At 39.2% G+C, this 25,626-nt stretch overlaps 1 protein-coding gene across 1 annotated transcript; it reads right to left on the reverse strand.

Moving 5' to 3' along the window:
• Positions 1 to 22,405: 22,405 nt before the first annotated feature.
• LOC135230877 (olfactory receptor 7G2-like) lies at positions 22,406 to 23,781 on the reverse strand. The gene has a single exon (XM_064283113.1). It carries the CDS (start codon positions 23,553 to 23,555, stop codon positions 22,617 to 22,619), a length of 939 nt encoding a protein of 312 aa, XP_064139183.1. The 5' UTR covers positions 23,556 to 23,781; the 3' UTR covers positions 22,406 to 22,616.
• Between the last annotated feature and the right edge of the window lie 1,845 nt (positions 23,782 to 25,626).

Consider the following 25,626-nt stretch of genomic DNA (forward strand, 5'->3'; position numbering starts at 1 on the left):
TCAAGTTAGTTTCTCATACAAATATTTATACACACATTGTCATGTGACGCTAGCTGCTCTCCCTGTAATGCGACAGCACACTCCTCCTTTCCACCCTGGATTTCCCGTATCCATTCAACCAGCTCTTGTCCCTTTTTGTCTTGTCATCTCCTTCTCTCGACAGGATCTGCCCATTTCATATCATGTGTCTACTTGAGCTTAGAAGCACTCTCTTCACGAGTAGTATTTTATGTCTTATCGTCAAATCTAATCTTTATCTGCAGAGTTGGCTTTGGAATCGTTTCAGTTCTGGGTTAACAGAGAGTTGGGGGCCATGTCTTCTGGGGTCTCTCCAGTCTCAATCAGACTATTAAGTCTGGTTTTGTTTTTTTTTTCACTAGAATTTTAGCTCTGCATTCCATTTTTCTCCTGCTCCTTCAGGGACTCTCTGTTGTGTTCCTTGTCAGACCAGTCATTGGAGGTAGCCAGGCACCATCTAGTTCTGGTCTCAGGCTGATGGAGTTTCTGGTTTATGTGGCCCTTTCTGTCTCTTCGGCTCATATTTCTCTGTGTCTTTGATGTTCTTCACTCTCCTTTGCTCCAGGTTGGCTGGGAACAATTGATGCATTTTAGATGGCTGCCCACTAGCTTTTAAAACCCCGGAGGCCACTCACCAAAGTAGTATGCAGAATGTTTTCTTAATACACTTTGTTATGCCAATTGACCTAGATGTCCCCTGAAACCATGGTCCCCAGACCCCTGTCCCTGTTATTCTGTCCTTCAAAGTGTTTGGTTGTATTCAAAAAACTTCTCAGCTCTGGGTTTAGTCCAATTGTGCTGACTGCCCCTGTATTGTGTATTGTCCTTCCCTTCAGTGAAAATAATTCTTGTGTGCTATCTATCTAGTTAGTGAATACCCCTCTCCCCCCCTCCCCAACCTCGTAACCATCAAAGAATGTATTTTTGTGTGTTTAAACCTTTAGTCAAGTTTTTATAATAGTGGTCTCCTGCAATATTTGTTCTTATGTGACTGACTAACTTCACTCAGCATAATGCCTTCCAGATTCATCCATGAAGTATTTCACAGATTTATTATTCTTTATCTTTGTGTAATATCCCATTGTATGAATATACTATAATTTGTTTATCCATTCATCCATTGTTGGGCACCTTGGTTGTTCTTATCTTTTTGATATTGTGAACAGTGCTGCAATGAAAATGGGTGTGCATGTATCTACTCATGTGAGGGCTCTTACTTCTCCAGGATACATTCCAAGGAATAGGATTGCTGGATTGTATGGTACTTCTATTTGTAGCTTTTTAAGGAAGTGCCAAATCGATTTCCAAAGTAGTTGTACCATTTTACATTCCCAGCAGCAGTGCATAAGTGTTCCAATCTCTCTATAACCTCTCCAGTATTCATTATGTTGTGTTTTTTGGACTAATGCTAGCCTTGCTAGAGTGAGATGGTTTCTCATTGTAGTTTTGATTTGCATTTTTTTTTTTTTTTTAATGGCTAATGATCCTGAGCATTTCCTCATGTACCTGTTAGCCACCTGAATGTCTTCCTTGGTGAAGTGCCTGTTCATATCCTTTGCCCACTTTTTTTTTTTAATTAATTTTTATTGTGCTTTAAGTGAAAGTTTACAAATCAGGTCAGTCTCTCATACAAAAATTTACACACACCTTGCTAAAACCGAAAACCAAACTGGTTGCCATCGAGTCGATTCCACTTAATTTTCTGTGTTGAGTCATTTTTCTTTATGTATTTTCTTTTCATCTTTTTCATTTTTGTTCATTTTTATTTGCTGAGTCTTTATGTTTTTCTTGTTCTTTTTAATTTCTTCTATTTTGATGTGTAGGATTGTTAGTCTCCTTGGTGTTTACCTTAATATTTACCCCTGTTTTTCTAAGTTTAAACCAATCTTTTATTTCTTTATATCACCTTGACTTTCTCTCTATATGAAAGATCCAAGACTACATTGTTTAGTCACTCTTTTTTGTTTGAATGTTGTCATCTCTTATGTACTGCCATCTCTGTTTCCGTATTTTTAGTGTTTTGCTTTGATTTATTTTTATGACTTCCCTATCTGAGTTGATAACTAGTTATCCTTTCCTATGTTCTACTCTTGAGTTGTTATCCGATGTTATTGATTTTCTAGTTGGAGGACTCCCTTCAGTATTTCTTGTAATTTGGTTTGGCTTTTGCAAATTCCCTAAACTTTTCTTTATCTGGAAATGCCTTAATTTCATCATCATGTTTGAGACACAGTTTTGCTGGATATGTAAGTCTTGGCTGGCAATTTTTTTTTTTTTTCCTTCAAGGCTTTATATATGTCATCTCTTTGCCTTCTTGCCTACATGGTTTCTGACAAATAGTCAGAGGCTAGTCTTATGGACTCTCCTTTGTAGGTTACTTTTTGCTTTTTCCTAGCCACTTTTAAAATTTTCTCTTTATCTTTGGTTTTGACAAATTTGATTATAACATGTCTTTATGACTTTCTTTTGGAATCTACCTAGTGTGGGGTTTGGTGAGGTTTTTGTATAGGTATCATCTCATCTTTTTTGATATCAGAGAAGCTTTCTGCCAACAAACATTCAACAATTCTGTCTGTATTCTGTGTTATCTTCCTCTGTTCTGCTACCCCAATCACTTGTAATTTATTTCTCTTGATATGTTGTTGTCGTTAGGTGCCATCGAGTCGGTTCTGACTCATAGTGATCCTACGCACAACAGAACAAAACACTGCCTGGTCCTGAGCCATCCTTACAATCATTGTTAAGCTCGATCTCAGTGTTGCAGTCACTGTGTCAATCCACCTCGTTGAGGGTCTTCCTCTTTTGCACTGACCCTGTACTCTGCCAAGCATGATGTCCTTCTCCAGGAACTGATTCCTCCTGACAACATGTCCAAAGGATGTAAGACGCAGTCTCACCATCCTTGCTTCTAACGAGCATTCTGGCTGTACTTCTTCCAACACAGATTTGTTTGTTCTTTTGGCAGTCCATGGTGTATTCAGTATTCCTTGCCAACACTACAATTCAAAGGCATCAGTTCCTCAGTCTTCCTTATTCATTGTTCAGCTTTCACATGCATATGGATAGGAACATTTAACATTTTAAAAATGTCTATTCTACAAAAACGACCTGTACATACAATGCAATTCCAATTGAAATACCCACGACATTTTTTAATGAGGTGGAGAAGCAAATCACCAACTTCATATGGAAGGGAAAGAGGCCCCGGAGAAGTAAAGCATTGCTGAAAATGAAGAAAAAGGTAGGAGGCCTCACTCTTTCTGATTTTGAGCCTATTATACTGCCACAATAGTGACAACTGCCTGGTACTTGTATAAAAACAGATACATAGACCAATGGAACAGAATTGAGGATCCAGACTTAAATCCATCTGCACATGAGAAGCTCACATTTAACAAAGGCCCAGAGTCAGATCTATTAAGAAAACATTCTGCGTTCCACTTTGGGGAATGGCTTCTGGGATCTTAAATGCTAGCAAATGGCCATCTGAAATGCATCAATGGGTCTCAGCCCAGCTGGAGCAAAGGAGAGCGAAGAACACTAAGCAATAAGATAAATATGAGCCCAAGAGACAGAAAGGACCACAAAAACCAGAGACTACATCAGCCTGAGACCAGAAGAACTAGACGGTGCCCAGCTACAACCGATGATTACTCTGACAGCCAACACAACAGAGAACCCCTGAGGGAGCAGGAGAGCAGTGGGATGCAGACCCCAAATTCACAAAAAAAAGACTGGACTTAGTGGTCTGACTGAGACTAGAATGACTCCAGAGGTCATGGTCCTGAGACCTTCTGTTAACTCAAGACAGGAACTATTCCCAAAGCCAACTCTTCAGACAAGATTGGACTGGAGACCTTCTGTTGACCCAAGACAGGAACTATTCCCAAAGCCAACTCTTCAGACAAGGTTGGACTGGACTACAGGATAGAAAACTATTCTGGTGAAGAATGAACTTCTCGGATCAAGTTGACACATGAGACTATGTTGGCATCTCCTGTCTGGAGGGGAGAAGAGAGGGCAGAGGGAGTCAGAAGGTGTCCGAATGGACAAAAAAGAGAGAGTGGAGGGAAGGAGTGTGCTGTCTCATTACGGGGAGAGCAATTAGGAGTATATAGCAAGGTGTGTATATATTTTTGTATGAGAGACTGACTGATTTGTAAACTTTCACTTAAAGCAAAATAAAAACTAAAAACAAGTCTTTTGCAGCAGATTTGATCAATGGAATGCGTCATTTGATTTCTTAAGTGCTGCTTCTGTGGGTGTTTATCTAAATCCAAGTAAAATGAAATCCTTGACAACTTCAATCTTTTCTCCATTTCTCATGATGTTCCTTATTGGTCCATTTGTGAGGATTTTTATTTTCATTATGTTGAGGTGTAATTCATACTGAAGGCTGTAGTCATTGATCTTCATCAGTATGTACTTCAAGTCCTCTTCACTTTCAGCAAGGAAGGTTGTGTTAACTGCAAAACACAGATTGTTAATGAGTCTTTCTCCAATTCTGATGTCATCTTCTTTATATAGTCCAGCTTCTTGGATTATTTCCTCAGCATACAGATTGAATAAGTATGGTGAAAGATACCACCCTGACACACACCTTTCCTGACTTTAAGTCACACAGTATCCCCTTGTTCTGTTTGAAAGACTGGCTCTTGATATCAGTATAAGTTCCTGATAAGCACAATGAAGTATTCTGGAATTCCATTTTTCACAATGTTATCCATAATTTGTTATGATCCACACAGCAGAATGCCTTTGCATACTCCATAAAACACAGGTAAACATCCTTCCGGCAGACTCTGCTTTCAACCATGATCCATCTGACCTCAGCAATGATATCCCTTGTTCAATGCCCTCTTCTGAATCCAGCTTGAATTTCTGGCAGGTCCCTGTTGATGTACTGCTGCAAGCACTTTTGAGTCATCTTCAGCAAAATTTTACTTGAGTATATTAATGATATTGTTTGATAATTTGCACAATATAAAATATGAATATGTGGTTGGCAGAGCCAAGATGGCAGACTAGGCAGACGCTACCTCGGATCCCTCTTACAACAAAGACACGGAAAAACAGGTGAATCGATCACATACATAACAATCTACGAACCCTGAACAACAAACACAGATTTAGAGACAGAGAACGAACTAATACAGGGAAGCAGCGATTGTTTTCAGAGCCTGGAGCCAGCGTACCAGTCAGGTACGGCACAAGCACAGAGAGCTGCTCCACCCCCCTGAACTAACCCCGGGAGGGGGACCAGCCAGTTCCGCAGGTGGCGTGGGACGCAGCTGGTAGGAGAAGTCCCCGGGAGGCAGCGACTGGTATTGGAGCGGGGAGAACAGCGTCCCAGCCGGGACACTCGGTCACGGCACAAGCACAGGGAGCTGCTCCACCCACCTGAACTAACCCCGGGAGGGGGCCCAACCGGTTCTCGGGGGCGGCACAGCAACGCGGCTAGAGGGACGAGAAGTCCCCGGGAGGCAGCGACTGATTTTGGAGTCGAGAGTGCACCGTCCCAGTAGGGGAGCCTTGACGCTGGGCGTGGGGCTGGAAGCGGAGGATCTGACCGTGATGCCAGCGGGCCAGACCCCCCGGGGGCAATCTCCACACAGCCAGCACACATAGGTGACGCGCCCCGTGGGAACCTCAGATATAATAGTCATTCCAAGCAAGACAAGCAACTCTGGCTATATTCTGAGGTACTACTCTCCTATATCTCTGTTCCCTCCCCCACCCTCCCAAGGCGGCTTCATTAACATCCGAATAGCCTGAGCCAGAGGGAGAACTCTGATAAGCATCTGACTGCATTTTTTTTTCTAGCGGATTTTCTGGAAAAACTAGTTTCCCAGTGATGGCTCGGAGACAACAATCCATATCAAACCACTTAAAGAAGCAGACCATGACAGCTTCTCCAACCTCCCAAACAAAAGAATCAAAATCTTTCCCAAATGAAGATACAATCCTGGAATTATCAGATACAGAATATAAAAAACTAATTTACACAATGCTTCAAGACATCACAAATGAAATAAGGCAAACTGCAGAAAAAGCCAAGGAACACACTGATAAAACTGTTGAAGAACTCAAAAAGATTATTCAAGAACATAGTGGAAAAATTAATAAGTTGCAAGAATCCATAGACAGACAGCATGTAGAAATCCAAAAGATTAACAATAAAATTACAGAATTAGACAACGCAATAGGAAGTCAGAGGAGCAGACTCGAGCAATTAGAATGCAGACTGGGACATCTGGAGGACCAGGGAATCAACACCAACATAGCTGAAAAAAAATCAGATAAAAGAATTAAAAAAAATGAAGAAACCCTAAGAATCATGTGGGATTCTATCAAGAAGGATAACCTGCGGGTGATTGGAGTCCCAGAACAGGGAGGGGGGACAGAAAACACAGAGAAAATAGTTGAAGAACTCCTGATAGAAAACCTCCCTGACATCATGAAAGACGAAAGCATATCTATCCAAGATGCTCATCGAACCCCATTTAAGATTGATCCAAAAAGAAAAACACCAAGACATATTATCATCAAACTCGCCAAAACCAAAAATAAACAGAAAATTTTAAAAGCAGCCAGGGAGAAAAGAAAGGTTTCCTTCAAGGGAGAATCAATAAGAATAAGTTCAGACTACTCAGCAGAAACCATGCAGGCAAGAAGGGAATGGGACGACATATACAGAACACTGAAGGAGAAAAACTGCCAGCCAAGGATCATATATCCAGCAAAACTCTCTCTGAAATATGAAGGCGAAATTAAGATATTTACAGATAAACACAAGTTTAGAGAATTTGCAAAAACCAAACCAAAGCTACAAGAAATACTAAAGGATATTGTTTGGTCAGAGAACCAATAATATCAGATATCAGCACAAAACAAGGTCACAAAACAGAACATCCTGATATCAACTCAAATAGGGAAATCACAAAAACAAACAAATTAAGATTAATTAAAAAAAAATACACATAACAGGGAATCATGGAAGTCAATAGGTAAAAGATCACAATAATCAAAAAGAGGGACTAAATACAGGAGGCATTGAACTGCCATATGGAGAGTGATACAAGGCGATATAGAACAATACAAGTTAGGTTTTTACTTAGAAAAATAGGGGTAAATAATAAGGTAACCACAAAAAGGTATAACAACTCTATAACTCAAGATAAAAGCCAAGAAAAACGTAACGACTCAACTAACATAAAGTCAAACAGTGTGAAAATGAGGATCTCACAATTTACTAAGAAAAACGCCTCAGCACAAAAAAGTATGTGGAAAAATGAAATTGTCAACAACACACATAAAAAGGCATCAAAATGACAGCACTAAAAACTTATTTATCTATAATTACTCTGAATGTAAATGGACTAAATGCACCAATAAAGAGACAGAGAGTCACAGACTGGATAAGGAAACACGATCCATCTATATGCTGCCTACAAGAGACAAACCTTAGACTTAGAGACACAAACAAACTAAAACTCAAAGGATGGAAAAAAATATATCAAGCAAACACCAAGCAAAAAAGAAGAGGAGTAGCAATATTAATTTCTGACAAAATAGACTTTAGACTTAAATTCACCACAAAGGATAAAGAAGGACACTATATAATGATAAAAGGGACAATTGATCAGGAAGACATAACCATATTAAATATTTATGCACCCAATGACAGGGCTGCAAGATACATAAATCAAACTTTAACAGAATTGAAAAGTGAGATAGACACATCCACATTTATAGTAGGAGACTTCAACACACCACTTTCGGAGAAGGACAGGACATCCAGTAAGAAGCTCAATAGAGACACGGAAGATCTACTTACAACAATCAACCAACTTGACCTCATTGACTTATACAGAACTCTCCACCCAACTGCTGCAAAATATACTTTTTTTTCTAGCGCACATGGAACATTCTCTAGAATAGACCACATATTAGGTCATAAAACAAACCTTTGCAGAGTCCAAAACGTCGAAATATTACAAAGCATCTTCTCAGACCACAAGGCAATAAAACTAGAGATCAAAAACAAAAAAACTAGGGAAAAGAAATGAAATACTTGGAAACTGAACAATACCCTCCTGAAAAAAGACTGGATTATAGAAGACATCAAGGAGGGAATAAGGAAATTCATAGAAAGCAACGAGAATGAAAATACTTCCTATCAAAACCTCTGGGACACAGCAAAAGCAGTGCTCAGAGGCCAATTTATATCAATAAATGCACACATACAAAAAGAAGAAAGAGCCAAAATCAGAGAACTGTCCCTACAACTTGAACAAATAGAAAGTGAGCAACAAAAGAATCCATCAGGCACCAGAAGAAAACAAATAATAAAATTAGAGCTGAACTAAATGAATTAGAGAACAGAAAAACAATTGAAAGAATTAACAAAGCCAAAAGCTGGTTCTTTGAAAAAACTAACAAAATTGATAAACCATTGGCTACACTGGCTAAAGAAATACAGGAAAGGAAACAAATAACCCAAATAAGAAACGAGAAGGGCCACATCACAACAGACCCACCTGAAATTAAAAGAATCATATCAGATTATTACGAAAAATTGTACTCTAACAAATTTGAAAACCTAGAAGAAATGGATGAATTCCTGGAAAAACACTACCTACCTAAACTAACACATTCAGAAGTAGAACAACTAAATAGACCCATAACAAAAAAAGAGATTGAAACGGTAATCAAAAAACTCCCAACAAAAAAAAGCCCTGGCCCGGACGGCTTCACTGCAGAGTTCTACCAAACTTTCAGAGAAGAGTTAACACCACTACTTCTGAAGGTATTCCAAAGGATAGAAAATGACGGAATACTACCCAACTCATTCTATGAAGCCACCATCTCCCTGATACCCAAACCAGGTAAAGACATTACAAAAAAAGAAAATTATAGACCTATATCCCTCATGAACATTGATGCAAAAATCCTCAACAAAATTCTAGCCAATAGAATCCAACAACACATCAAAAAAATAATTCACCCTGATCAAGTGGGATTTATACTAGGTATGCAAGGCTGGTTTAATATCAGAAAAACCATTAATGTAATCCACCATATAAATAAAACAAAAGACAAAAACCACATGATCTTATCAATTGATGCAGAAAAGGCATTTGACAAAGTCCAAAACCCATTTATGATAAAAACTCTTACCAAAATAGGAATTGAAGGAAAATTCCTCAACATAATAAAGGGCATCTATGCAAAGCCAACAGCCAATATCACTCCAAATGGAGAGAACCTGAAAGCATTTCCCTTGAGAACGGGAACCAGACAAGGATGCCCTTTATCACCGCTCTTATTCAACATCGTGCTGGAAGTCCTAGCCAGGGCAATCAGGCTAGACAAAGAAATAAAAGGTATCCGGATTGGCAAGGAGGAAGTAAAGTTATCACTATTTGCAGATGACATGATTATATACACAGAAAACCCTAAGGAATCCTCCAGAAAACTACTGAAACTAATAGAAGAGTTTGGCAGAGTCTCAGGTTATAAAATAAACATACAAAAATCACTTGGATTCCTCTACATCAACAAAAAGAACACCGAAGAGGAAATCACCAAATCAATACCATTCACAGTAGCCCCCAAGAAGATAAGAGACTTAGGAATAAATCTTACCAAGGATGTAAAAGACCTATACAAAGAAAACTACAAAGCTCTACTACAAGAAATTCAAAAGGACATACTTTAGTGGAAAAACATACCTTGCTCATGGATAGGAAGACTTAACATAGTAAAAATGTCTATTCTACCAAAAGCCATCTATACATTTAACGCACTTCCGATCCAAATTCCAATGTCATATTTTAAGGGGATAGAGAAACAAATCACCAATTTCATATGGAAGGGAAAGAAACCCCGGATAAGCAAAGCACTACTGAAAAAGAAGAAGAAAGTGGGGGGCCTCACTCTACCTGATTTCAGAACCTATTATACAGCCACAGTAGTCAAAACAGCCTGGTACTGGTACAACAACAGGCACATAGACCAATGGAACAGAATTGAGAACCCAGACATAGATGCATCCACGTATGAGCACCTGATATTTGACAAAGGACCAGTGTCAATTAATTGGGGAAAAGATAGCCTTTTTAACAAATGGTGCTGACATAACTGGATATCCATTTGCAAAAAAATGAAACAGGACCCATACCTTACACCATGCACAAAAACTAACTCCAAGTGGATTAAAGACCTAAACATAAAGACTAAAACGATAAAGATCATGGAAGAAAAAATAGGGACAACCCTAGAAGCCCTAATACAAGGCATAAACAGAATACAAAACATTACCAAAAATGATGAAGAGAAACCCGATCACTGGGAGCTCGTAAAAATCAAACACCTATGCTCATCTAAAGACTTCACCAAAAGAGTAAAAAGACCACCTACAGACTGGGAAAGAATTTTCAGCTATGACACCTCCGACCAGCGCCTGATCTCTAAAATCTACATGATTCTGTCAAAACTCAACCACAAAAAGACACACAACCCAATCAAAAAGTGGGCAAAGGATATGAACACACATTTCACTAAAGAAGATATTCAGGCAGCCAAAAGATACATGAGAAAATGCTCTCGATCATTAGCCATTAGAGAAATGCAAATTAAAACCACGATGAGATTCCATCTCACACCAGCAAGGCTGGCATTAATCCAAAAAACACAAAATAATAAATGTTGGAGAGGCTGTGGAGAGATTGGAACTCTTATACACTGCTGGTGGGAATGTAAAATGGTACAACCACTTTGGAAATCTATCTGGCGTTATCTTAAACAGTTAGAAATAGAACTACCATACAACCCAGAAATCCCACTGCTTGGAATATACCCTAGAGATACAAGAGCCTTCACACAAACAGATATATGCACACCCATGTTTATTGCAGCTCTGTTTACAATAGCAAAAAGTTGGAAGCAACCAAGGTGTCCATCAACGGATGAATGGGTAAATAAATTGTGGTATATTCACACAATGGAATACTACGCATCGATAAAGAACAGTGACGAATCTGTGAAGCATTTCATAACATGGAGGAACCTGGAAGGCATTATGCTAAGCGAAATTAGCCAGAGGCAAAAGGACAAATATTGTATAAGACCACTATTATAAGATCTTGAGAAATAGTAAACCTGAGAAGAACACATACTTTTGTGGTTACGAGGTGGGGAGGGAGGGAGGGTGGGAGAGGGTTTTTCATTGATTAATCAGTAGATAAGAACTGCTTTAGGTGAAGGGAAAGACAACACTCAATACATGGAAGGTCAGCTCAATTGGACTGGACCAAAAGCAAAGAAGTTTCCGGGATAAAATGAATGCTTCAAAGGTCAGTGGAGCAAGCGCGGGGGTCTGGGGAGCATGGTTTGCGGGGACTTCTAAGTCAATTGGCAAAATAATTCTATTATGAAATCATTCTGCATCCCACTTTGAAATGTGGTGTCTGGGGTCTTAAATGCTAACAAGCGGCCATCTAAGATGCATCAATTGGTCTCAACCCACCTGGAGCAAAGGAAAATGAAGAACACCAAGGCCACACGACAACCAAGAGCCGAAGAGACAGAAAGGGCCACATGAACCAGAGACCTACATCATCCTGAGACCAGAAGAACTAGTTGGTGCCCGTCCACAATAGATGACTGCCCTGACAGGGAGCACAGCAGAGGACCCCTGAGGGAGCAGGAGATCAGTGGCATGCAGACCCCAAATTCTCATAAAAAGACCAAACTTAATGGTCTGACTGAGACTAGAGGAATCCCGGCAGCCATGGTCCCCAGACCTTCTGTTGGCACAGGACAGGAACCATCCCAGAAGACAACTCATCAGACATGAAAGGGACTGGTCAGCGGGTGGGAGAGAGACGCTGACGAAGAGTGAGCTAATTATATCAGGTGGACACTTGAGATTGTGTTGGCAACTCTTGTCCGGAGGGGGGATGGGAGGATAGAGAGAGAGGGAAGCTAGCAAAATTGTCATGAAAGGAGAGACTGAAAGGGCTGACTCAAGAGGGGGAGAGCAAGTGGGAGTAGGGAGTGAGACGTATGTAAACTTACATGTGATAGACTGATTGGATTTGTAAACGTTCACTTGAAGCTTAATAAAATTTAATTAAAAAAAAATAAAAAAAAATATGAATATCTTCCAGTAGGTTGGCCAGATAGCTGTCTTTCAAATTTATCTGCATAGAAGAGTGAGCACTTCCAGTGCTGCATCCATTTGTTGACACATCTCAGTTGCTATTCTGTCAATTCTTGGAGCCTTGCTTTTTGCCAGTACTCTCGGTACAGCTTGGACCTCTCCCTTCAGACCATTGGTTCTCAATCATATGCTACCTCTTAAAATGGTTGAGCATAGACCAATTCTTTTTTTGGTACAGTGACTCTTTGTATACCTCCCATCTTCTTTTGATGCTTCCTGCATCATTTAATATAGAATCCTTCTATGTCTGTACAGATAATAACAAGTGTTGGAAAGATGCGGAGAAATTGGAACCCTCATAGACAGCTGGTGGAAATGTAAAGTCATTCAACCACTTTGTAAAACAGTTTGGCAATTCCTCAAAGTATAAAATACAGTGTTACTTTATAGCTCAGGAATTCCCACACCCAGGTATGTACTCAATGTAATTGAAAATCTATGCCTACACAAGAACTTGTACTCAAATGTTTATATCAGCATTAGTCACCATAGGAATATATATATATATATATATATATACCTCAAATGTCTATCGGCCCATGAATTAATAACCAAAATGTGGTATGGCTTTAAAATGGAATATTATTCAGCCAAAAAAGGAATGAAGCTATGATACTTTCTCCAACGTGGATAAACCTTGAAAACGTTACACTAAATGAAAGAAACCAGGCCAAATAAAGCCATATATTTTATGATTTCATGTATATGAAATACCCAGAATTGTCAAAGCCATAGAGAGAAATAAGATTAGTGGTTTCTATGGGATGAGTGATCAGACCAATGTGCAGGTACTGCTAACAGGTATGGGGTTTCATTTTTGGGGGTGATGAGAATGTCTGGAATTACATAATGATGATCGATGAAAAACTTTGTGAATCACTGTAAAAATCACTGAATTGTACATTTGAAAAGGATGGGCTTTGTGGTACAGAAGTTATGTTTTAATGAAAACGGTATTAAAAGTAAAAATAAATTTAAAGCTTTTATAATTCAAAGCACCTTATCAAGGAAAGGAAGGGACAACCTACAAAATGGGAGAAAATATTTGGGAATCACGTATCTGATAAGGGATTCATATACAGACAACTGAAAAAATTCTTACAACTCAATGAGAAAAAGACAAACAACCAAATTTGAAAATGAGCTAAAAACTTGAATAGACATTTCTCCAAAGAAGATATACAAATGGCCAGCAAGCACATAGAAAGATGCTGAACATCAATAGTCCTAAGGGAAATATAAATCAAAACTACAGTCAGATACCCCCTCACATCTACCAGGATGGGTATCATCAGAAATTTGGAAATTAACAAGTATTGATGAGAATGTGGAGAAACTGGAATGCTCATTCATTGCTGGTGGGAATGTAAAATGGTGCAGCATGTTGGAAAACACTTTAGTGTTTCTTCAAAAAGTTAAACCTAGAATTACCAGTTCTACTCCCACATATATATCCAAAAGTCTTGTAGGCAGAGACTCATGTTGCTTTACAACAGCATTGATTGGAGTATTTTTCACAATAGCCAAAATGTGTAAACAACCCAAGCGTCAATCAACAAACGAATGTTTAAACAATAAGTGGTTTCTATTTGTGGTGATGAAAACCAGTAAGAAATGGATACTGGTGATAGTTGTACAACTAGACACACGCACTTATTATAACTGAACAAGGGGATACTGTGTGATTTAAAGTCAGGAGAGGTGTGTGCCAGGTTTGTATCCTTTCACCATACTTATTCAATCTGTATGCTGAGCAAATAACCCAAGAAGCTGGAGTATAAGAAAAAAAATGGGGCATCAGAATTGGAGGAAGACCCATTAACAAAGTGCATTATAACGATGGCACAACCTTGGTTGCTGAAAGTGAAGAGGACTTGAAGCAATTACTGATGAATATCAAAGACCACAGCCTTCAGTGTTGATTACATTGCAACATACAGAAAACAAAAATCCTCACAACTGGACTGATAAGCAACATCATGATAAACAGAGAAAAGATTGAAGTTGTCAAGGATTTCATTTTACTTAGATTCACAATCAACGCCCATGGAAACAGCAGTCAAGAAATCAAAGGTGCATAACATTAGGCAAATCTGCTGCAAAAGACCTCTTTGAAGTGTCAAAAAGCAAAGATGTCGTCTTGAAGACCACGGTGAGCCTGACCCAAGGTATGGTGTTTTCAGTTGCCTCATATGCATGGGAAAGCTGGACAATGAATGTGGAAAGCTGAAGAAAAATTGACACCTTTGAATTGTGGTGTTGGTGATGAATACTGAATATACCATGGACTGGGAACAAATCTGTCTTGGAAGAAGCACAACCAGAATGCTCCTTAGAAGTAGATATGGCGAGATTACGTCTCACATACTTTGGACATGTTATAAGGAGGGATCAGTACCTGGAGAAGGACATCATGCTTGGTAAAGTAAAGGGTCAGCAAAAAAGAGGAAGACCTTCAACAAGATGGATTGACAGAGTTGCTGAAATAATGGGCTCAAACATGGCAACAATTGTGAGGATGGCTCAGCACTGGGCAGTGTTTCATTCTGTTGTGGAAAGTGTCAGTATGAGTTGGAACAAATTTGACAGCACCTAACAACAACAACATCCTTAAAAATGGTTTAAATAACAAATGTTTTCTTATATATATTTTACCATAGTAAAAAAAAAAAACAAAACTTCATTACGGGTTTTACAAGGATGAGAAATGTGCAGAAGGAATGGTCCCTGGGCTCAGGTGTACAGTCCATGGACCTAGAAAGCGCTGTTGAATGTGTTGTCAAAGGTGTACTCTTTGCAGTCTTTATGGCCCTTGAACATTCCAAAGCCAAAGTTCCTCATTAGTAAATGTTTTTTGCTATCATTTTGATCTCGAAAACCAAACCAAACCCATTGCCGCCTAGTCCATTCCGACTCGTAGCAACCCTATAGGACAAAGTAGAATGGTCCTATAGGGTTCCCAGGAAGCGACTGGTAGATTCAAACTGCGGACTTTTTAGTTAGCAGACATAGCTCTTACCCACTATAAAACCAGGGCTCCATTCTGATCTTAGAGCATTGCAGATCCTTGAGGAACAAGGCTCAAAGAAGGAATCATTTTACATTGCATAATTCCCATACCCACACCAGAAATATGCCATCCTCTCCCCCCAATTCTTCCTGCTCACACCCTTTTCAGGCCTTTGCACACATGGACAACCCTCCCTTCTGTAAATGAATTCTACTCTTCTTTCTTTAGGTGCATTTGAAGGCACCTCTGTCCTAATAACAATATCAAGAAGACTGACACCATGTATGGGCTTAAAAGACACTTTATTTTACTGCTGTATAGGTAGAGAGAGGGACAGACAGACAGACCCATAGAGATAGATAGATAGTACTTGTAAAAATCCAAGTGATAATATAGCAAATGTACCCTAAAAATACAAATTCTAAAAGCTAATTCTACGTATGGCTCATTGAACGTTAATGTCGTTTCTGCAGAATCTATTCTAGACTTTCTAATACAGTGTTTGTAATCAAAATGGACTGAGTATGTAACAGATACTTTCTTTCCAACATTTCCTAATTCCAGACTACTAGGTTCAATACACATTCTTTTTTTTCATATTACACACCTTAAGTTGAAATTGTGGCTCTTTGCTGTCAAGATTTTTGTAGTAAATTGCAAATTATCAGGAAAACATTCAACCTGTGATACCTCTGTGGTTCTAACTGGATGATGTTGGAAATTGTTATGACAACAAATGTATTCCTAGCTGAATGTTATGTTAAAATAATTAAGACCTGAAGTTGGAGTACATGGATAGGTCAAAGGACTTATTGATCAAGAGACAGTCCATATAAAGACCAGGATATAAAGGGACACTATTTATCGCAGCAGTGCCATTACAGTGAATGGATGGATTATTTAATAAAGGATTCAGCAACATAAAAATGAACTTGAATTCCTGTATCATATGAAAGGGAAAAGTAAATTACAGGTGGGTCCAGGCTTCAAATGTAAAAGAAAAACTATAAATTCTTTAGTTTTTAGGTAACTAGTTCCAAAAACGAGATCTGTTGATTGAGCACAGTCCATCACGGAAAGTTGTGAGAAATAAAACTGTATTAAAACTAAGCACCTGTGTTCATCTGAAAACACTATAAAGGATATGCAAAAACAAGCCATGCATCTAAAGAAGAAATAGCTGTGCATATAACTGACAAAGGTTTACATCCTGGTTGTATAAAGAATTGGTATGCATTAGTAAGAAAAGGATAAACAGCTCAATAGAAACACAAGAGAGGAAATCTCCACAAGAGGAAAAATAAATGGCTCATAAATACATGAGAAGGTGCTTGGCTTCATCGATAATAAAAGAAATGGCATGAAATAATCTAGAGGAAATAATTTCCACACCCACTGAATAGAATAAGTGAAAATGTATCAGCAATGACATGGATCATCAGGAACTTCTTACGGATGTTTAAATTCATTCATCCACTGAAGAAAACTCTTTGGAAGTTCTCAAAGCAGAGTAGGTGCTTCCCTACACCCCAAAATTCCACCCCAGTATGAAATTCACTATCATTCCCACCAAGAGACATACATGGGTATATAATAGAAAATTAGCTACCAAAATTTCCATCAACATCAGCAGGGATACATATTTTGTAATGTCACCACACATAATGTAAAAATATACAGCATTGAAAATAAATGAATTATGATTACACAAAGTAACATGACTGAATTTGAAAAGCGCAATCAGGACACAGAATACATTGATGACAATTTCACTATTAGTAAGTTTAAAAATAGTCAAATTTATAAATTGTGTAGGAATACACCCAGGAGTGATAAAAGGACTATCTTGAATCATATTACCAGTTTTGTAGAGCAAGTACAATCAAATGCTGGCAATTTCACAGGTGTATCAAAGGAGCCCTGGTGGCTCAATGATTAAGCCCTTGGCTGCTAGCCAAAAGGATGGTGGTTGGAAACCATCCAAAAGCCCTGTGAGAGAAAGACCTGGTGATTTGCTTCCATAAAGATTACAGCTTATAAAACCCTATGGGGCAGCTGTACTCTGTCACATAGGGTCACTACGATTTGGAATCACTCAAAACAACAATATTAATTATACAGGGCTGCAATATCAAACTACCACAAAGTGAGTGGCTTAAAATGAGAAAAAAAAAATCTATCAAAATTCTGGAGGTTAAAATCCAAATTCAGGTTGTCAACAGGACTACGTACCCTCTGAACCTCTGAGGGAAGATCCTTTCTTGTCTCTCCCAACTTCTGGTATCCCTATGAATTCTTTAGCTTGTAGCTGCAGCGTAAATCCATCTCTCCCTTTGTCTTCACATGACATCCTCCTTCTTTGACTCTCTGTCTCAATATCTTCTCTTTTATAACGACACCACTCATATTGGTTTAAGACACTCCCTACTCCAGTATGACATTATGTTAACAGATAACATCTTCAAAGATTTTATTCCCAGACAATGTCACATTAACAGGAGTTAAGACTTCAACCTCTCTTTTCAGGAGGCATAATTAAATCCATAACAATAAGATTCAACAAAAAGAAGAACTTCAGAGAAAATGATAAATATAGATTTCAAGGTAGTGTTTGCCAACAGGAGGGTACAGAGCAAAAGACTGGGAGAGTATTCATTGAATTATATGGCGATGTCATTACTTTATTTTGTAACCCAGGTCATGGGTATGTGAGTTTTCATTATATTACTATTCCTTAAGAGCTATTGATACATTTCATATGGTACTTTGCACATGATATTTTAATAATAAGTAAAATTGAGAAGATTCCACTTTCCAGATTCTTTTATATTCTAGATTCTAAATCCATTCTCTTATCGTCTAATATTAAAGCTGTACTTCTGAAACTTCAGCCTGCATCAAAATCTCAAAGAAGTAATTATTTAGAATGTTCATCCTTCAGATGACTCCCCAGATATCAAAGTCAGTAGGTCTTGGGTGAGGTATGGAAAACAGCAGTATGAACAAGGCCTCAGGTGACTCATCTCTGCAAGTGTTTAATGAATGCAAAGGGAGAAAACTTTGTACTACAGTACACCTGTGTGTCTGGGGAGGAGCTGACCTCCTGATTTAGTGCTGAACACAATCCCACTGCCACTATCAATGGTGATCAGAAGTCTCTCCAGCCACGTCATTAATTCTCCTATGAGATCTGTTTTGTTGTCACCCCAGCACCCAGAGACGGTTCTGACTGATGGCTCTGCTTCTTTGTAGTTGTGGAAAAGTGATCTCCCTAAGTCTGCCAACTTCCCCTTTGTCCCATTCTATTTTACACTGTATACATCTTCCTCAAAATAAAGTTCATGTCCACAGAAAAAATTATTTTCCTCATAAAAATACATTACAAACTTTTGTATGAGATCCCTAAGAGTACAACCAATCCCCTAAAACTTCAATGATTCCGTTAATTTTACTCAGCCTCTGTGTGGACTCACCAGAGATGAGAAAGAAAAACAGCAAAATAAGGTGACTAAAGAGAAAAGTGACATCTCATATACATTCTGATGAATATTTTTGTTTTTTTTTAATAAAGATCCAAGCAAATGTGGTTCCAAAACAGACTCCCAACCCTTCCCTGCCTGCTCAACAATTACTCATCTGATCTAATTACTAAGATGAGTAAAATGTGCTAATGTCGTTGTTGTTCGGTGCCATCGGGTCAGTTCCGACTCACAGCGACCCTGGGAACAACAGAACGGAACACCGCCCGGTCCTGCGCCATCCTTAAAATCGTTGCTCTGCTTGGACTCATTGTTGCAGCCGCTGTGTCAATCCATCTCGCTGAGGGTCTTCGTCTTTTCCGCTGACCCTGTACTCTGCCAAGCATGGTGTCCTTCTCCAGGGACCGAGCCCTCCTGACAGCATGTACAAAGTGTATGAGATGCAGTCTCACCATCCTTGCCTCTAAGGAGCATTCTGGCCGCACTTCTTCCAACACAGATTTGTTCCTTCTTTTCGCGGTCCATGGTATAGCCGGTATTTTTCACCAACACCGTAATTCAAAGGCGTCAACTCCTCTTCCGTCTTCCTTATTCATTGTCCAGTTTTCACATGCATACGATGTGATTGAAAATACCATGGCTTGGGTCAGGCACACCTTAGTCTTCAGGGTGACATCTTTGCTCTTCAACACTTTGACGAGGTCCTTTGCAGCAGATTTGCCCAATGCAATGTGTCTTTTGATTTCTTGACTGCTGCTTCCATGGCTGTTGATTGTGGATATAAGTAAAATGAAATCCTTGACAACTTCAATCTTTTCTCCGTTTATCATAATGTTGCTCATTGGTCCAGTTGTAAGGATTTTTGTTTTCTTTTTGTTGAGGTGCAATCCATACTGAAGGCTGTGGTCTTTGATCTTCATCAGTAAGTGCTTCAAGTTCTCTTCACTTTCAGCAAGCAAGGTTGTGTCATCTGCATAACCCAGGTTGTTAATGAGTCTTCCTCCAATTCTGATGCCCCGTTCTTCTTCATATAGTCCAGCTTCTCGGATTATTTGTTCAGCATACAGATTAAATAGATATGGTGAAAGAATACAATCCTGACACACACCTTTCCTGACTTTAAACCGATAAGTATCCCCTTGTTCTGTCCGAACAACTGCCTCTTGATCTATGTAAAGGTTCCTCATGAGCACAATTCAGTGTTCTTGAATTCCCATTCTTCACAGTGTTTCCCATAGTTTGTTATGATCCACACAGTAGAATGCCTTTGCATAGTCAATAAAACACAGGTAAACATCTTTCTAGTATTCTCTGCTTTCAGCCAGGATCTATCTGACATCAGCAGTGATATCCCTGGTTCCATGTCCTGTTCTGAAACTGGTCTGAATTTCTGGCAGTTCCCTGTCGATATACTGCTCCAGCCATTTTTGAAGGATCTTAAATTTACTTGTGATATTAATGACATTGTTTTGTAGTTTCCACAATCGGTTGGATCACCTTTCTTGGGAATAGGCATAAATACGGATCTCTTCCAGTCAGTTGGCCAGGAAGCTGTCTTCCATATTTCTTGGCATAGACAAATGAGCATCTCCAGACCTGCATCTGTTTGTTGAAACATCTCAATTGATATTCCATCAATTCCTGGAGCCTTGTTTTTCGCCAATGCCTTCAGAGCAGCTTGGAATTCTTCTTTCAGTACCATCGGTTCCTGATCATATGCTGCCTCTTGAAATGCCTAAATATTGACTAATTCTTTTTGGTATAATGACTCTGTGTATTCTTTCCATCTTCTTTTGATGCTTCCTGCATCATGTAATATTTTTCCCATGGAATCCTTCACTATTGCAAATCGAGACTTGAATTTTTTCTTCAGTTCTTTCAGCTTGAGAAATGCCGAGCGTGTTCTTCCCTTTTGGTTTTCCATCTCCAGCTCTTTGCACATGTCATTACAATACTTTACTTTGTCTTCTCGAGAGGCCCTTTGAAATCTTCTGTTCAGTGCTTTTACTTCATCAATTCTTCCTTTTGCTTTAGCTGCTCGACACTCAAGAGCAAGTTTCAGAGTCTCCACTGACATCCACCTTGGTCTTTTCTTTCTTTCCTGTCTTTTCAGTGACCTCTTGCTTTCTTCATGGATGATGTCCTTGATGTCATTCCACAACTCATCTGGTCTTTGGTCACTAGCGTTCAATATGTCAAATTTATTCTTGAGATGGTCTCTAAATTCAGGCGGGATATACTCAAGGTCATATTTTGGCTTTCGTGGACTTGCTCTGATTTTCTTCAGCTTCAGCTTGAATTGCATATGACTAATTTGATGGTCTGTTCCACAGTTGGCCCCTGGCCTTGTTCTGACTGATGATATTGAGCTTTTCCATCGTCTCTTTCCACAGATGTAGTCGATTTGGTTTCTGTGTTCCATCTGGTGAGGTCCATGTGTATAAAAAAAAAAAAATATATATATATATATAGTCGCCGTTTATGTTGGTAAAAGAAGGTATTTGCAATGAAGAAGTCATTGATCTTGCAAAATTCCATCATTCTATCTACAGCATTGTTTCTATCACCAAGGGCATATTTTCCAAACTACTGATCCTTCTTTGTTTCCAGCTTTTGTATTCCAATCGCCAGTAATTATCAATGCATCTTGATTGCATGTTTGATTAATTTCAGACTGCAGCAGCTGATTAAAATCTTCTATTTCTTCATCTTTGACCTTAGTGGTTGGTGCATAAATTTGAATAATAGTCATATTAACTGGTCTTCCTTGTAGGTGTATGGATATTATCGTATCACGGACAGTGTTATACTTCAGGATAGATCTTGAAACGTTCTTTTCGATGATGAATGCAACACCATTCCTCTTCGAGTTGTCATTCCCAGCATAGTAGACTATATGATTGTCCAATTCAAAATGGCCAATACCAGTCCATTTCAGCTCACTAGTGCCTGGGATATTGATGTTTATGTGTTCCATTTCACTTTTGACAATTTCCAATTTTCCTAGATTCATACTTCTTACATTCCAGGTTCCGATTATTAATGGATGTTTGCAGCTGTTTCTTCTCATTTTGACTCGTACCACCTGTCTGTCAGTTTGTCATACTGTGGGGGCTTGTGTGTTGCTGTGATGCTGGAAGTTATGCCACTGGTATTCAGATACCAGCAGGGTCACTCATGGAGGGCAGGTTTCAGCTGAGCTTCCAGACTAAGACAGACTAGGAAGAGGGACCCGGCAGTCTACTTCTGAAAAGCGTTAGCCAATGAAAACCTTATGAATAGCAGCTGAACATTGTCTGATATAGTGCTGAAAGATGAGCCCCCCAGGTTGGAAGGCACTCAAAAGATTACTGGGGAAGAGCTATCTCCTCAAAGTAGAGATGACCTTAAAATGTACAATAATGGTAAACCAATAAAAATCCTGAGGAAAGTGGAAAATATGTGAGAACAAGAAATAATAAGCCTTATATATTATGGCAACATATGGAACACAGTGGTCCTAGTTAAATTTTATTGAGTATTAGGTGCCAGGCATTGTATTAAGTGCTTGTGGTGGTTATACGAATTAACTTCTCAAGAGAAAACATACTCTGCATTGTTAGTATAAAGCTCTCATAGCAATTATTTTCTTCCAGACAGAACTTTGATTAGAAAGGGATATATGATGCTATTCTCAGTGATCATATGGGAGGAGATATCCTCTGTATGATTCTATGGAAAGGTCTATTAATACTAAGTCCTCTATTAACAATAGGTCCAAGGACAGTCTATTTTGTGTCTCTGAGCTTGATGTCTGGATATGACAGCTGAGTCTGTTGCAGCCATCTGTGACTCTGTCACTTTGATGCAATCTAGAAATCCAAACCCAAAGGAGATAATATAATCACTGAAAAGCAAGTGTGCATCTGATAATGCTCCTAAAGGCTCCCTTCATGTCCCTGTTTCTCAGACTGTAGATGAAGGGATTCATCATGGGAGTAACTATAGCGTACAGCATTGAAGCTACTGCAGTCTTCCTGGAAGAGTGTGTAAATGTTGTACTCATATACGCACCTAAAGTTGTCCCATAGAATAAGGAAACAACTGAAAGGTGAGAACCACAGGTAGAAAAAGCTTTATACTTTCCATCTGCTGAAGGTATTCTCAAAATGGAAGAGACAATTTGAGTATAAGAGAAAATGATTCCAGAGAAAGGAAGAGCACCCAGTATGCTAGCCGTAAAACATAAGATGATGTTATTGATGAGGGTTTCAGAACAGGCAACTCTGATCACCTGAACAACTTCACAGAAGAAGTAAGGAATTTCCAGGTCTGTGCAGAAGGACAGTTGCAACAACATCAGACTGTGGAGAAGGGCATCCACAATGCTAACGAGCAAGGAGACTAGAATCAGCAGGCCACAGAGGCGGGGATTTATGATAGCTGTGTATCTCAGTGGGTGACAAATGGCCACATAGCGGTCATAGGCCATTACTGAAAGGAGAAAACTTTCCAAACTAGCAAAAATCAGGACAAAGCAGGCCTGGGTGAGGCATCCTGCGTAAGTGATGCTCTGATTCTGTGCTTGGAGGTTCACCAACATCTTTGGAATCGTGGTGGTGCTGAAACAGATGTCAGTAAATGAGAGATTGGAAAGAAAGAAGTACATGGGGGTGTGGAGGTGGGGGTCAGAGCTGACAGCCAGGATGATGAGCAGGTTTCCCAGGACAGTGACCAGATATGTGGACAAAAACAGGCTAAAAAGGAGAGGCTGCACTTTGGGATCCTCTGTCAGTGCCAGGAGAAGGAATTCTGAAACTCCTGTTTGGTTTCTAGGTTCCATATTGTTGATGGATCTGATAGAGATGATGAGGTGACTTACAATCAAATGTCAGCAAACACCATCTTGGGATGGGAATGGGAGGAATGGAGGGGAATACAGGAATACAATGGTGATACTGTCAGTGTGCACATTATTTGGCAAAACAAAAACCAAAAAAGACCAGGAGCTGATATAGCAGAGTGTCAATATTTATTTAGTTTGGAAAGGGGTGAAAGGGTAGTCATTTTTTTTTTTTATGGGAACAAGAGGAGTGGAGGTGAATACAGAAGTGCTACCATCTGGATGCATATTATTTGGTTATTTAAAAAAGATGCAGAAGCTGATATCGCAGAGTGTGAACATTTATTTATTTTGGAAAGGGTGAGAGGGTGGTCTTTTTTTTATTACTCTCTTCGTGCTATTATCATTTTAAATATTCGGTAATTTTATAGAGAAAATTAGATACACTCTGGAGGCAGCCTGATGAGTCTGTGTCAGATTCCACTGCTTTCTTCAGAAATCAGAATTGGGCAACAGAAATACAGGTATCCCCTGTTTTTGAAAGTTCACTTTATGCCACTTTGCTTTTTCAAAAGACCCACATCAGTGCTTGTTTGCTTTGCTAACTAAAAGAAATTTGAGTTGGATTTTCACTTTTACAAAAAAAGGAGAAACTCGAAACCAGCATTCAGTGTTTTGCAGTGGGCCTTTAAATAGGCATTGAACCCTTTCTAGTGATAAGAGACTCTCCCAGAGCTCCTTCTCTTAAAACTACGCTCAGCATTAAACTGCCATAGCTTTGAAATGTGTGTATCAACACTATATGTTTGCATTATTTTAGGTTATATATGTTATTTGGTATGAAATAATGGGTTATGTTTTGAGTCTGGCAACTCTCAAAAATTTTTTTCAAATAAATTTATGGTAATTGCTTCTTCATTTTACACCATTTCGGCTTATGAAAGGATTCATAGGAATACTCTACTTTCAGATAGCGGGGGAAACCTGTAATACAAATGTGTGTTAAAAACCAGGAAAGGGAAGGTAAGGTGATGTTGATAAACCCTCTTCACCACTACAAGAGTGTTAGTAAATGTCAGAATCTTAAAACAGTCATCCGGTTTGAGATGGGGCAGGCTTCTGGTCGGGAGGAAAACGGTCCTTGCCGTTGTGGAGAGAGAGGAGGACACTAGCAGAATCACAACTCCTTGCCATCAGTGCAAAGATTCAAGGAAACATGTCAGGAAGTTGGGAGACAGGCAGGAGGTTAGGGGTGACTTGATTCCAATCATTTCATGCTCATACTATCTTCACATGCATCATTCTGCTGGATGAACCTGTATTAAAACACCTGTCTTCATTTCAAAACATTAACTATGGGATTCAGGTTACCTGACTGGCATCAGTGAGGAATAACGTTTGGCATCTGCCCTGGATGTTGGATGGTGTAGATGGAAGAGCTTTCCTTAGGAAAGGCAGAGGGACCAAGTTGAGGCACCAGGCTCCCCGGCAAGAGGGTCATCTGTGGGTGGGGTATCAAGTGTGCTGCTTCTTGATGGGAGAGGAATACGAAAGTGGTACCGTCTGCATGCATCTTCGGGTATTAAAGTGAGTGAGTGAGGTGGTTACACGTAGATTATTTGCAGTCTCTGTGTCCCTGGGGGCTCCATATCCAAAGCTCCTCATTAACCAAACACTTTTACTGACATTCTGATCACACTGCAAATCGTAAAAGCCCAAAACAATAGAAGGTAGAATTCAGGATGGCTGATTCCCAGCCCCTAGGAGACCAGCTGCAAGCCATTTACCTCTCTCTACCTGTTTTTCTCACCTCCAAGTCACATACCTTGTACAGGTGGATATACCATACTTCTCTAATTGGATTGCAGTCGTTTTTGAGTACAACTGAAAGCATCTCTATCTTACCAATGATGTTAGAAAGCCTGATTCCAATTTTATGTGTGAGATTTTAATGTATGTATGAGGGCACAAATATTATATTTAGAAATGTAGCTAAGTTATAGTAAAATGCAAATATGGAGCATTGTTACTTCCTAAGTGTCATTGAATATCCCTGATCCTTAATCTTTAT

This window comes from Loxodonta africana, chromosome 3 (assembly GCF_030014295.1).
Source record: "Loxodonta africana isolate mLoxAfr1 chromosome 3, mLoxAfr1.hap2, whole genome shotgun sequence".
NCBI classification, from domain to species: domain Eukaryota; kingdom Metazoa; phylum Chordata; class Mammalia; order Proboscidea; family Elephantidae; genus Loxodonta; species Loxodonta africana.

Excerpts from the sequence above, each read along its gene's own strand:
- LOC135230877 (XM_064283113.1), bottom strand. The coding sequence starts at position 23,555 with ATGGAACCTAGAAACCAAACAGGAGTTTCAGAATTCCTTCTCCTGGCA.